The following is a 14,714-nucleotide window of genomic DNA, read 5'->3' as shown; positions in this document are numbered from 1 at the left end:
TGACTGCCTCGACAACCCACCCTCCCACTGTCGCCCTCAGTCCAAGCCGCAGCATTGCGAGCCAGGCCCTCTCTCACCCTGCACTTCCTGAACTAGGCCCCCTGACTCAGCTCTTACCTCTCCAACCCAACTGTTCTAGAACTCTATTTATACAGCACAATCTGATCACAGTGCTCTTCTGTTTCAAACCTCCAGTGGTTTCCTAGCAGCCTGCAAGACAAGGTTCAACCCCCGTTAGGTGGCACTGAAACCTGGGCCCAATTCTCTGTATCTTCTCGTCAGCTTCCCACACTGCTGCAAACCTGTTTCCCCATCAGACTGAGCTCCTTCATTACCTTTTCTCAAGTTATTTCAGCCTCCTGCAAAGCCTTAACCTATGTTCTCTGCCCAGTAAATACCTGCTGCTGCTGCTAAGTCGCTTCAGTCATGTCCGACTCTGTGCGACCCCATAGACGGCAGCCCACCAGGCTCCCCCGTCCCTGGGATTCTCCAGGCAAGAACACTGGAGTGGGTTGCCATTTCCTTCTCCAATGCAGGAAAAGTGAAAAGTGAAAGTGAAGTCACTCAGTCGTGTCTGACTCTTCTCGACCCCATGGGCTGCAGCCTACCAGGCTCCTCGGTCCATGGGATTTTCCAGGCAAGAGTACTGGAGTGGGGTGCCATCGCCTTCTCCGCAGTAAACACCTACTCATCCCTTAGTACCCAGCTCGAATAAGACCCTGAAGAGGGACTTCCCTGGCAGTCCAGTGCTGCCAATACAGGGGATGCAGGATCGGCCCCTGGTTGGGGAGCTTAGGATCTCACGTGCCTCACAAGCCAAAAGAAAAAGAGAGCCTAAGCAGAGCTAGGGGCCCCCTTCATCCAGCATGCAAAAAAAGCTGTTCTCTGGAATGGTACTTTTCCACTCTCAGGCTGGAAACTTTCTGTATCAGAGGTTCAGTCTCTACCCGCCCACCCCCCTGGGTTCCCAAGGACTCCTGGTAGCCAGCACACTGGAGATTCTTGATAAATGTTAATTAACTGAGTAAAGTGAGTGACTGTCATTGGCTCCGTGCTGCTCTATACAGCTGATATTTTTTATAGTCTCCTTACTTTGCCATTATCCAGTACATTTAAGATACTGAATTCTGGGCATTACATAGGACTCACACACCATTAATATTCCACAAACTCTTCTGATGTAAACTCACTTGGGCGGGCAGGTTGAAACCCAGGACTGTGGAGCCCTATCTCTGACAGGCCCCACCATAAAAACCTCTGATGGTTTTACCCAGCTGCTGTCTGCTGGCAGAAATACTTTCCATTCAGCCTCCCCTGGCCCTTCCCACCACTGCCCACCTAGGGCAACTTCCCAAGGCACCCTTCCCAGGCTGGCAGTGGCTTCCAGACCCCTAGAGAAACCCCCAGACTTCCCACCCAGGAACCTTCTCTTCCAGGATGGTCCCCACTAACGCCCCAAGGCAGTCTGAGCTGCTGCTCTTGGTAAGAATGAGTCAGAGAAAACGCAGTGTCAGACTTGGTTCAGGCCAAGAAGGAAAGGGTCCGTTGACCTTGCCTCTGCTCCACGTTTCAAAGAAACCAGATCGACCCACTTGCAGTCCCCAGGGCCTGGCACCTTCAGTGTCAGTCCTTCTTTTGTGCTTGGCCATGCTCAGAGAGGCTAATCCTGGTTAAAACAAAATGACTGCATTCCTCCCATGATCTGGGGCCCAGACAGGGATCCAGCCCATTCCTCCGTCCCAGACAAGGCTACATGTGAACTGTTATGTAAAGCAGCCATTCAGAAGATCTGTAAAGAAAACGTCTTGGAAAGCAGAGTAAGAGATATGGCCCGTCCTCAGATTACTTCTCAAGGGAACCCTCACCTTGGACTCCTCCAACCCCCACAAGGCCAAGCCCCCAGCTCCACGTGATAGCACTTGCCACTGTGGTTACTGAGATGATTATTTGATTGTCGCCTGTGTCTCACACACTCAGAGATCCAATATTATTTACTGAATAAATGAATGTCTTTTGGAACAAGGGCACTGTGTGACCTTGATTTCTCTTTAACTGCTGCTCCCCTAGGGCACAGCTGGGGCCCCAATTAGCTACAAGCCATCCATCCCAAATCTGCCAATACCATTCTATTGTTCCGCTGTCAGCATGCCTTTGGCTTTCTCACTTTAATCTCCCAATTCAAATAAATCCAAAACTCGACTCTGACATCTGTGGCTGGGCTCCCTGCCTTTCCACGATTGGAATTTGGAAACTGGACTTAAAACTCAGGAGAAAAAAAGGGCAGAGGCACTTTCCAAAGGCTGCCTGTATGTCCAAAGTCTCAGCCTTCACCACCCTAAAGATGGATGCATTTTGTTCTAAGAATTAAACTGTCACCTAGCGTGGCCATTTATTGAAGAAATGGAAAAGGAACAGGGTGGGGGAGACAGATTCATTCTAGAGCAAATTTCTGGATTCTTCCTGTTATGGGAATGGCAGATTTTAGTAAGAATGACAGCCTCATCTCCTTTTCAGCCTGGCACACTAGGGGGCCAAGCATGTTGCCAGTGCAGACTCTTCATATACTTTAAGAGGCCTCCACAGAGCTACTAGTTTATGGGCTAATCTTCCCGCTAGATTGTGTGTCATTCCTGATCACGTCTAGGAACCACATCCAGTTAATCATCTGTCATAGCCAGCCCAAAGCCCTGCTGGCACTACGAGCTCAGAGAAGGAAGGTAGGAAATGAGCAAAGGAGGTAGGAAGAGTCACTGAGGCCTTTCAGCAACTGTCAGAAAGCCTCCAGAACCCCACAATTTATTAATTTCTTACCATGGGCCCATGAGGGGTGAAGCACTTGATATGTATTATCTCAATCCTCACAACAACCCAGACAGGCAGGTATTATTATGATTACTCCTATTTGAAAGATGATGAAAAAGCCCAAGAGAAGGTAAGCAACTTGCCCAAGGTCACTCTGCTAGCAAGTACCAAAAAGTGAACTCAAAGTGTTTCCTGCTCAGTAGTACCTGACTCTGTGACCCCACTGACCACAGGACTCCAGGCCCCTCTGTCCACGGGATCCTTTAAGCAAGAATACTGCAGTGGGCTGCCATTTCCTTCTCCAGGGGATCTTCCCTAAACCAGGGATCGAACCCAGGTCTTCTGCACTGCAGGCAGATTCTTTACTGTCTGAGCCACCAGTGGCTTAAATAGAAAGTACCAGAACTGAGATTTGAATCTGGGAACCAACCCCCTCCAGGGGATCCTTCAACCAAGACATGATAGAAAGTGATCTGAAGAGGTTCATCCTTGGTCCTGAGCCCTCTAAGACAATACCTCCCGGACACAGAGACTAAGTCAATTAATGACAACGCGAAAGATGTCAAGTTCTCTCAAAACATCTTCAGACTCCCAGGGTTGGCCCAGTGCATCAACTTTTAATTGCAGCAACCTGAGAAAACAAATGAGGGAAGAGAATAACCTGAACCAGAAGGTGGGACAGCAGATTGCTGCTGCTGCTGCTAAGTCACTTCAGTCATGTCCCTCTCTGTGCGACCCCATAGATAGCAGCCCACCGGGCTTCCCCGTCCCTGGGATTCTCCAGGCAAGAACACTGGAGTGGGTTGCCATTTCCTTCTCCAATGCATGAAAGTGAAAAGTGAAAGGGAAGTCGCTCAGTCGTGTCCGACCCTCAGTGACCCCATGGACTGCAGCCTACCAGGCTCCTCCGTCCAGGGGATTTTCCAGGCAAGAGTACTAGAGTGGGGTGCCATTGCCTTCTACGGGGACAACAGATTAGGCACAAGAAAAAGCTAGTTTTCAGTTCTTATCATCTCTTCACGCTAACGGGATATTTGGCTTTCAGGCTGCAGTTATGGGTGGAAATACTTTTCCCCTCAAATCCTGAAGAAAACAAATTAAGAATCATGTAAGCAAAACTAACCAAAAGCCCTATCTAATATATATTTACATAATACACGTTTATACCATTAGCACAGCAAATACTGAAAGCGAATCCTTTCTACCTTATGGTCCCTTTGGAGGTGGGTCAGTTTAGGTAGGGACACCCCAACAAAGACGACAGTGGTCAAAGAAAACGATTAAGGGGAAACAAATACAATGGATGATACACAGGGACGCACAAACAAAAGAAGAATAGGAAGAGGCAAACACAGAAACTAAGGGAAAGGAGGCCAAAGGTTAAGGAGGTTTAGCAGCTGGTTTCTGCCTGGGAGAGCAACTGCCTTACTGATTTCCAGACAGAGTGAGGTGGGCTGCGAAGAAAAATCTAGGAAACGGGGATATGCAGGGGTATTATTTGTTTATTCTTATTAGATTCCCTATCCTGAAAATTCTGATTCTATAGGCCTTTAGCTGGGCCAGGAATTTTTAAGACAATCAAGGTCAAGAATCCCTAGGGACAGTCTCACTTTTGAGGATGCCGATTACCTACGTGTGGTTTTTCCAGTAGTCACGTATGGATGCTGAGAGCTGGACCATGAAGAAGGCTGAGCGCTGAAGAACTGCTTTCAAAGTGTGGTACTGGAGAAGACTCTTGAGAGTCCCTTGGACAGCAAGGAGATCAAATTCATTGGGAGAAGTGATGCTGAAGCTCCAATCCTTTGCCACCTGATGCGAAGAGCTGACTCGCTGGAAAAGACCCTGATGCTGGGAAAGACTGAGGGCAAGAAGAGAAGGGGGTGACAGAGGATGAGATGGTTGGAAGGCATCCTGACTCAATGGACAGGAGTTTGAGCAAACTCAGGGAGATTGTGAAGGACAGGGAAGCCTGGAGTGTGGCAGTCCATGGGGTTGCAAAGAGACACGACTGAGCAACTAAAAAACAATGATTATCTATGTCAGCCAGACCTGTTCACAGGTCTTCATCGTCCAGAGTTCTGCTGTGAATGTATGTCACAGTCCACTTCTGTGGAGCTACTCGACAGCAATGGCAACCTAAGCAATTTCTCCCCGCATCACACATGCCTCCTGGCATTCCTCATACATTACCTCTCAAGCTCATACCTCCGTGCCTTTGCACACACTGTTTCCCCTGGCATGTTTCTTTCTGCATGCTGAAATCCTCTTCGCTCTTCCCAATCCTATCTCCAAAACGCCTACCCTTCTTTCTGTATCGCTGTAAGGACTTTAAACTCCTTCTACCTTGTACTCTGGTTATTGACAGAGACGCCTTAATCACTCCTATTTGAGGATTTGCTCTTAGGGGCCATATTATAACTTATCTTTTTCTCCCAAAGGTCTTATCATCTGTTGAATGATGATTACCCAGGGAAATAAAATAAAACCAAGGTTGAATTTCAGCCCCAGGCCAGAGGTTCCTTTTCTCTGTCTCAGAAAAGGAATCAAAATTTTCCTGACTCAGGCAGGATATGTTCTCTTGCCCCAGGTATTCCCACCCAGAACACCATGGGAAAATTCATCATTAGGCAGGTCAATATTTCCTATAACAAAATTTCACATCAGCTAAAATAAAGCCACTTTCTTCTGCCCAACTGATCTCAACCCCTGTTCACACCCAGTGGACTCAGTCAGTGGCACATATTTGGCTTCCCCAGTGGCTCAGTGGTAAATAATCTACCTGCCAAGCAGGAGACATGAGTTCTATCCCTGGGTTGGGAAGATCCCCTAGAGAAGGAAATGGCAACCCACTCCAGTATTCTTGCCCGGGAAATCCTATGAAAACAGAGGAGCCTGGCGGGCGACAGCCCATGATGTGGCAGAGAGTCAGACACAACTTAGCGAGTAAACAGCATCAGGCACCCATCTGCCATCTGGATATCAAGCCTTTCTTTCATGGCAAGAAACAGCCACGGGAACTCCAGACACTAGAGGCTGATTTCATCCTGAGCAGGGACTCTCATTCCAGCTAAAACCCACAAAGTCCAGACATACTGCATTCCCAAGACCACAGGGGAGGCCTGACTGCCCCGTAACACAGGAGACCAGAGAGGTCGGTGACCCAGCCAGGAAACAGGGATTCAGGAGGCAGTGCCACACCTCACTGGCAGATGCTGCTCAGTCCCATCCCAAGAGAGAAGGGAGGCTTTGCCTAGTATTGAGACATTATGAGTTCTTTAGAGTTTAAGTCAGGAGTTGATACTCTTCCAGAATGCACAGGAGTTGTAAGAGCCCTGGACCTGAGAAATAAAAGATACAGTTTACAGTCTATCCTGTGCCCTACTTAGTTCTGTGTATTAATAAGCAAGTTCTTATTGCCTGTTTGAGCCTCAACGTTTGTGTCTCTAAAATGTAACACATAAAATGAATTTGAATGCCCAATCCAGCAAATATCTAAATAATACAGAGTTATAAACCATTAGCTTGAAAGCAGGGAAAATAAAAGGATAAAGTTACCACTGGAAAAAATTGGGATACAGGGCCCGACAGTTACTAAAGTCAAGCCACAAATTTGTTTCTCTGCTTCCTGGCAGCCAAAGCAAAAAGAGAAACATGATCAGTTACACCCAATTGTCCACAAGCAAAGTCATGCCAGTTCCCTGGGACAGGCAAAGCTTTTCCTGGCACCAGATTCTGAAAGAAAATTTCTCCAATTCACTTAACAGAGACATTAAGTGAAGCTGTAGCTTAAGTCTTCCACAATGTAAACTCTTAGAAGAAATATAGTAGCAAGTTACATAAAGCTATTTTGGAGAGCATCAGTCCATAAAGCAAAGGGCAGGACGCCCATCTCAAGTTCATCTCAGTGAAAGTAATTCTGGCGGGGCTGAGCTAACATGGCCCAAGTATGCAGCTTTCAGTTGGCCCAACTTAAATCAAGGATAAAACTAAGACCAGGTAGACAACTTGTTCTTCCAAACACTTCTATAAATATTACTTCTTCCACATGGATGTTTATTAAGAGTTAGTTAGCAGTTTCCAATTAGATGACTTCTACATTCCATTCCAGTTCTGATAAATCTAAGTGACCTTGTTGGTCTTCATTTACTTATATTAATTTAAAATTTGGTAGTTTTCCCCGTCTTACTGCACTCCCAAATCAATGGGAATTCCTGCCAGTGAGAGAGAGAGAGAATCTAACTATTAACATTACTCTCGCTATTAATAGCTAATACCAAGTGCTTATGTACCAGGCCCGGGGCCTGGGTTCCCGTGCATTCTCTCATTTAATCCTCCCATCAACCCTGTGTGATAGTAACTATTATTAGTCTCATTTAACAAATAAGGAGTAGAGACTTAGAGAAAATGTCCAAGGTCACAGAGCTTTCTGGTTCCAAAGTCAAGATTCTTAGTTCTACTCACAGTGCCTAGTATTCATGAAACATGATTACTAAGTTTGTCCGAACAATGAAGCCTAGAGTGAGGCTAGTAGAGCAGGAAAGAGTTATTAACAACAAAAAAATAACAGTAGAGCTTTTAGAGACTTTGGCAACCTATAAAGAGAATAAAAGGATGAAAACTTTGTGAGAAGCAGAAATCCCAAAAGAAAAGTAATTCCACAGGAACAGGAATTCTCAGGAAAGGGAAGAGAAAACTTCTTTTCTTCCTCTTCTCTTGAAAACAAAATATTATAAAATAGATAACCAATGAAAACCCACTACACAGCACAGGGAACTCTGCTCAATGCCCTGTGCTGACCTAAACGGGAAGGAAATCCAAAAAGAGGGGATATATGTATTACATACACATACCTGATTCACTTTGCTGTACAGTAGAAATTAACAACATTGTAAACCAACTATACTCCAAGAAAACTTAAAAAAAAACAAACAGAAAAGAAAGTCATTTCCTACTCTTCAGTTCAGTAGCTCAGTTGTGTCCGACTCTTTGTGACCCCATGGACTGCAGCACACCAGGCCTCCCTTCCATCACCAGCTCCCGGAGTTTACTCAGACTCATGTCCATTGAGTCGGTGATGCCATCAAACCATCTCATCCTCTGTCGTTCCCTTCTCCTCCTGCCTTCAATCTTTCCCAGCATCAGGATCTTTTCAAATGAGTCAGTTCTTCCCATTAGGTGGCCAAAGAATTGGAGCTTCAGCTTCAGCATCAGTCCTTCCAATGAACATTCAGAACTGATTTCCTTTAGGATGGACTGGTTGGATCTCCTTGACGTCCAAGGGACTCTCAAGAGTCTTCTCCAACACCACAGTTCAAAAGCATCAATTCTTCACCGCTCAGCTTTCTTTATGGTCCAACTCTCACATCCATACATGACTACTGGATAAACCACAGCTTTGACTAGACGGATTTTGTTGGCAACGTAATATCTCTGCTTTTAATATGCTGTCTAGGTTGGTCATAACTTTTCTTCTAAGGAGCAAGCATCTTTTAATTTCATGGCTGCAGTCACCATCTGCAGTGATTTTGGAACACCCAAAAAATAAAGTCTGTCACTGTTTCCATTGTTTCCCCATCTATTTTCCATGAAGTGATGGGACCAGATGCTATGATCTTAGTTTTTTGACTGTTGAGCTTTAAGCCAACTTTTTCACTTTCCTGTTTCACTTTCATCAAGAGGCTCTTTAGTTCCTCTTCACTTTCTGCCATAAGTGTGGTATCATCTGCATATCTGAGGTTATTGACATTTCTCCCGCAATCCTGATTCCAACTTTCGCTTCATCCAGCCCAGCATCTCTCATGATGTACTCTGCATATAAGTTAAATAAGCAGGGTGACAATATACAGCCTTGACGTACTCCTTTCCTGATTTGGAACCAGTCTGTTGTTCCATGTCTAGTTCTAACTGCTACTTCCTGACCTGCATACAGCTTTGTCAGGAGGCAGGTCAGGTGGTCTGGTATTCCCATCTCTTGAAGAATTTTCTAAAGTTTATTGTGATCCACACAGTCAAAGGCTTTGGCGTAGTCAATAAAGCAGAAGTAGATGTTTTTCTGGAACTCTCTTGCTTTTTCGATGATCCAGCAAATGTTGGCAATTTGATCTCTGGTTCCTCTGCCTTTTCTAAATCCAGCTTGAACATCTGAAAGTTCACAGTTCACGTACTGTTGAGGCCTGGCTTGGAGAATTCTGAGCATTACTTTACTAGCGTGTGAGATGAGTGCAACTGTGCGGTAGTTTGAGCATTCTTTGGCATTCCCTTTCTTTGGGATTGCAATGAAAACTGACCTTTTCCAGTCCTGTGGCCACTGCTGAGTTTTCCAAATTTGCTGGCATATTGAGTGCAGCAGTTTCACAGCATCATCTTTCAGGATTTGAAATAGCTCAACTGGAATTCCATCAATTCCATTAGCTTTGCTCACAGTTTCTACTCTTAAAAGACTCTAAACTTTGGCTCTCTTGGTCATTCATTCATTCATTCACTCCAGCAACAATTAGATATTTACCCTGTGCTACTCCCTGCCAGGCACTGTCAGCAGTGAGCAAGACACAGGAGCCTCCAATCCAGCCATCAAGTAGACAATACACTTTCAGATGGTATTAAAGTGCTTTGAAAAAAAAAAAAAAAATTAAGGGGATTAAGAGAGGCTGAGGGGCAAGGAAGGAGGACTGTTCTAGATAAAAGATCAGGAAGGGGCTCTCTGAGCAGTATTTGAGGGAGCCCAATCATGCAAAAATTTTGGAGTCCAGGCACCAGCAGAAAGACCCAACGACAAAAACAAACCTTACATGTTTTAGAAACTTCAGGAAGGCCACTGCAGTGGACTGAGGCCAGACTGAAGAAGAAAAGACCAAGTGAAGACCGGTGGGGAATGAGGTGGGAGAAGATGGGAGATGGGGCTACAGGGAAAGGAGGTGGACGCTTTCTGAAGGGTAATGAGAGGGGCATAATCCTACTTTAAAATCTCTAGGGCTGTGGTCAAAGCTCCAAGGGACTCCAGAGAGATGTAGTATCACCTTTTGTTAGGGATAGTATCACCAAAATCAAAACTCTTAAGGGAATCCCTTTAGCCTGTAGGCCCTGGTTTTCAATTGTTTGTTGTTGTTTAGTCCCTAAGTTTTTTGCAACCCCATGGACTGTAGCCCACCAGGCTCCTCTGTCCATGGCATCTCCAGGCAAGAATACTGGAGTGGGTTGCCACTTCATTCTCCAGGGGATCTTCCTGACCCAGGAATTGAACTGGCATCTCCTGCACTGCAGGCGAATTCTTTACCACTGAGCTGCCAGGGAAACCTGCTTTCCATCACTAGATGCTAAAAGTAAATAAAGCAGTTCCTTTTCCAGAGCTTTATACCCTCTTGTGATGAAGGGAATGCAATTGTCAGAGCAACTGTTGGTTTGGTTGACAGACTCTAGGGAAATGCCAAGATAATTTATAAAGAAAACTGATCCAGACCTCTATTTGAATCCCACCTGCTCTTCCTATCCTAGGATGTCGTATCCTTGGCTATCCTTTTGTTGCTTTCTTTTCTTTTCCAGAGGCTCAAAACTCAACACTCTCCATGTGAGCTGCCTGACCAAACTGAATATTATTAAAGTTAATTTCAACAATTCTACTGTTAGCCTTCCCAAATAAGGCATACCCTTGGCAGGAAGGACCACAGAGTATGAATTTGAATTTGAATCTTTTCTGAAGCTAAATTGCAGCTTTGATTAATTCGAGGAAACTTCTTTTACCAACGTGTTTGGACACAAGAACTAAGAGGAAAACATCCAACATGTGGAAGCAGCAGCTGTGTATGTTTCTGCTTGAAAGTAGAGACAGGTAAAGCGATGTGAAAGTGCTAGTCGCTCAGTCGTGTCCGAGTCTTTGCGATCCCATGGACTGCAGCCCACCAGGCTCCTCTGTCCATGGGATTTTCCAGGCAAGGATACTGGAGTGGTTTGCCATTTCCTTCTCCAGGATCCAACCCCAGTCTCCTGCATTGCAGGCAGATTCTTTACCAACTGAGCTACCAGGGAACGGGTAACAGAGACAGGTAACAGCATCAGAAAACGGTGACTAACAAGATACACCTGCACACAGGAGCCGAGCCATCACCCAGGAAAGAAGCTGGGCTGAGGTCGGCAAGGGGGCATGGAAACTTGTTGTCACTTCTTATTAAGAGACAAACCCCTGGCTCCCCTCCCCGCTCCCAACAACAACAAAAAATCACCAGTATGCCCTTCCTCCAGATTACACAGCCTGGAACACCCAGATACTAAACAAAATCAACCTTTCCTGCTGGCCAGACTATTAATGTCCCAGGCACAATGACTGTTATCATCAACTCAAAACCATTAAAATCATTCAAACACTGAAAATTCACCTAAATCTGGGAATAATGCAGCAGGTTCAACGGCACTACTCACGACCCCAACTCCACACACCTAGAAACATCCAGTCGTACAGAATAGTGAACAGCAGCCCTCAAATGGACTGGAGCAGGGTACTGTGGGAGTAACAGGGCCTATGCCTAGCTCTCAGGGCCAACGCGTCAAGCCAGGTGAAAGCAAACACTACACCCTTATGTTTCAAAGCCCAGGCCTGCAACAGATGAGTGGTCCTGGGTTTGAATACAGTGTGGGTCATATAATCTGATCAAGGCTTTGCATATCATTGTTCATTGCCCCAAATTCCCACTAGTTCAGAGTTTCTTATCAACCATCTGCCTCATAACTTCATGGCCCACTTATTAAAAATGTCCCCCACTGACAATAAACATCTCCAGACTGGACTTATAAACTACATGTTCAAACATTATCCAGGTCGTCTTTATGCACATTTAAGTCCGAGAACTTCAGCAATGTTTCTGCAAACTGTGGGCCATGAGTCATGACCAGCAGTTGATATTTTTTTTTAATTAAGTAGGAAAAAATTATAAATAGAACACACTGCAGGTAGTCAGGGCAATTATTGTTTCTGGGAACTTAAGCAGTTACGGGCCTCTGTGCAGTGATGTAAAATGTATTCATCACTGTGGTTCAGTTTGAAAACCACTCTCCTAGAGGGATGAAGGAATATTTTTATGGAATATTTTACGCTATTCCTATGCATGGTGTTTATTTTCCATTTTTCACCCCTAATTCCAAGCTTCTGGATTTTAGTTCAAGCACAAGTTATCAAGACACAAAGGCTGTTACAAATCCTAAACTGATGAGGCAATGCCAAACTGAATAGGGGCATCAGCCCAAGGCTCCTTCCTGCCCCAGACCCTTCTCAAGGAGCTGCGGATACGGAAAGGTGCCAAAGGGAAGTTTGCACAACTCTCCCCAGGCTGGACCTGTTCCTTGGTAAAGAACTTGCACACTCATTATCATACATTAGAAGAACTGAAGTGTTCCCTTAAGAGGGGGTAGGGAGCCGGGGGCAGGGGAGGCTCAGTCTCAGCCTAAGGAATAGAGAGAACTCAGCTTCAATCCATCAATGCAGTCCTGGGGCAGTGACTAGGTCAAAGGAAAGTCAGGGAAGGGTGAATCCAGGCCCACTGACCATAAGGCCCTGAGCTCTCAGAATCAGGACAGCACTGGACAGCATCGGGCATGTGAGGTCTCGTCTCACCCCAGAACCAGTGACATCAGTTGCCTTGGGCAAGTCACTTAGCTTTTCAGTCCCCTAGGTTCCTTGTATGGCCAATGTTCTGGGAGCAAGTGGAACACAAGGAATCAGACAGCGTCCCTTCTTGCCCAATGCTCTAGGACAGGCAGCCCCATCTTGCTGGACCAGAAGAGAGGAACGTGGGAGAAAGAGGGAGCGGGGAGAAGGAATAGCTGGGACTTCTCTGGTGGTCCAGGGGTTAAGGCTCCAGCTGCCATCGCAGGGGGCGTGGGTTCCATCCCTGGTGGGAGAACTAAGATCCCGCCTGCCAGCAGGATGTGGCCAAAAAAAGCAGCTAGCTGTCTTTTCGGCTTTTAGACTCATCAGAAGCAACGACTTTCTGAAAACAGACTCAAGACTCGAGGAGAGCAACTGACAAGGAGGCCAGAGCTCAAAAACAAAAAACCCAGCGAAGCCCAGGAGCGGTTTCCCCGTGCCATTCAAAGCCGCGGGACTGCGGGCGGGTCAGCTACATCACAGAAAAACGGAGGGCGCTCACTCCCTTGGCTTTGTAAGCTCTTGTAAGCCGAGAGTGAAGTCAGAGGTGGCAGGCTCCTGGGCCCGGTCCAAAAGAACAGGTGGTTCCCCTCCCCACCACCCTCGCCAACAAGAGAAAAGTCACCACTTGGGGTAAAGATACCCAGAGGAGGTCAGTGGCCAGGGAGGATGCACCTGAAGCAGTGCGAGGTCGGGGCTGCCCCGCCAGACCCACTTCCCGAGAGATACTCGCTGGAGAGGCCCCTTGATTCCGTCGGGCAGGAGTGAACTCGCGCCCACCTCTTTGGCAAGGGCGCTGGGGAGGCGCCGGGAAGCGGCCAGGCAGGAACTCGGCTGCGGTTACCTCTGCCCGGGGCCGGCCAAGCGCTCCTCGGAGTCTTGAGGGCGGCCAGTCCCCCAAAAGGCGGGAGGGGGGAGCACCGAGGGCGGCGCCCCGGGACCCAGTGTCTCCAGCGGAGACCCAGCGACATCGGGGACAGCAAACGCCTGGAACTCCCACCCTGGCCCCCACCCACTTAGTCCCAACCCGCCGGAACTAAGCTGAAAAAGGCGCGGCCATCGGGTCTCCAGGTTCACACCCCCCACCCTCGCCCCGCGCGCTCCAGACCTGCCCGGCTCGTCGCCCGGGTCCCCGGCCCCGATCCGGGGACCTGAGCCCCCTCGGCGCCCGCCGCGGGCCGCAGCCGGGGCCCCGGCAGTGTTTGTAAACAAACCGGTCACGTGGCCCCGGCGGCTCGCTCCCCGCCCCCTGTGCCCGCAGCCCCCCGACCCCGCCCCGGGGCGACCCCCGCGCCGGACCCCACCTCGGCCGCGCCGGCCGGAGGGTGCCGCGCTCGCTCCAAGGGAGCCGGGCCGCCGGGGCCCCGGGGCGGGATGGAGGGGGACGGGGACGGGCGCCCCGCGCTGACAGCGCGCCCCACGCCCACGCGCGCCGCGCTCGCGTCTCACTCACCAGGCAGCCAGCAGCCCCGTCCGGCCCGCGCCGCGGTAGGCTCCGCGGGGATGCGCAGCAGCGAAGGACCGCCCGGCCGGATCCCGGGCCCCGGGCGCGCTCTTAAAGCCACAGCCGCCGCCGCCGCCGCTCCGCATCCCTCCGGGCCGGGCCGGGGGCTGCCGGGTGACGGACACGCTCCCGCGCCTATCCCCTCGGCGCAGCACATAGCAACACGCCGCGGGTTGGCTGCGCCCGGCCGCAGCCCATCCGCCGCGAACCAATCAGCGAAGGACGGAACTCCGCCCCCTGCTTCCCAGACCTCCGCCCCCCACCCCCCACCACCCCTTCGGGCCCCGCCGGGCTTGGGTGCGGGGTGCGGGGCGCGAGGCGGGCGCCGGGATCTGGCCCCGAGGAGGCTGAGCCCGCCGCGCCTGGCAAGGCGGGGGGCGGCTGGCCCGAGGAACGGGAGAAAGGGTGATGACGATGGGGAGGCTCTCGGCGCCCGGGCGGAGACCGTTTATTTGGGTTTGGAGTTTGTCTCCAGGTCAAGGCTGGGATTTTTAGAACCCGGGGTGGTGGTGGTGTGGCGCTTTCTAGTGCTGCTTCTGCTTAGAGGAGCTAAGACAGTAACTCACTCCTCACGCCTTAGCCGCCCCCAACTCAATCTAAGTTACCTGGAGAGGCTCTCGGGACCCAGGGCAGTTGAATGTAAAAAGCAACGCCAGCCCGAGGGGGCCCCCGCCAGGCCCCACTCCGCAGCAAGGCATTTCCCGTTGTCTCTGCTCTCCTTAAACCGGGCGCATTAAACGCAAGATAAGAGGCATTTACAGGCATTGGAAGACA

General features: G+C 49.0%; 1 protein-coding gene across 3 annotated transcripts in view; it reads right to left on the bottom strand.

Annotated features, from left to right (window-relative positions):
* The window catches only part of YPEL2 (yippee like 2), a 63,780-nt gene extending 49,803 nt beyond the window's left edge, over positions 1–13,977 (bottom strand). Inside the window, exons 1-3 of one of the 3 annotated variants that reach the window (XM_061390178.1) lie at positions 13,112–13,407; positions 4,436–4,660; positions 3,319–3,433 (exon numbers count right to left, since the gene is read on the bottom strand). In XM_061390178.1, coding sequence (XP_061246162.1) covers positions 3,340–3,433; positions 4,436–4,660; positions 13,112–13,407 — 615 coding nt within the window. In that variant the 3' untranslated portion in view covers positions 3,319–3,339. Of the gene's footprint in view, positions 1–3,318; positions 3,434–4,435; positions 4,661–13,111; positions 13,408–13,889 lie in introns of those variants that run through there. The other 2 variants (XM_061390182.1, XM_061390181.1) reach the window with 2 other exon arrangements.
* Positions 13,978–14,714: the final 737 nt, after the last annotated feature.

The sequence above is a fragment of the Bos javanicus genome, chromosome 19 (assembly GCF_032452875.1).
Source record: "Bos javanicus breed banteng chromosome 19, ARS-OSU_banteng_1.0, whole genome shotgun sequence".
In the NCBI taxonomy this organism is placed as follows: Eukaryota; Metazoa; Chordata; class Mammalia; order Artiodactyla; family Bovidae; genus Bos; species Bos javanicus.
Note: the sequence above shows the minus strand (reverse complement) of the source record. Positions and strands in the feature narration are given on the sequence as shown.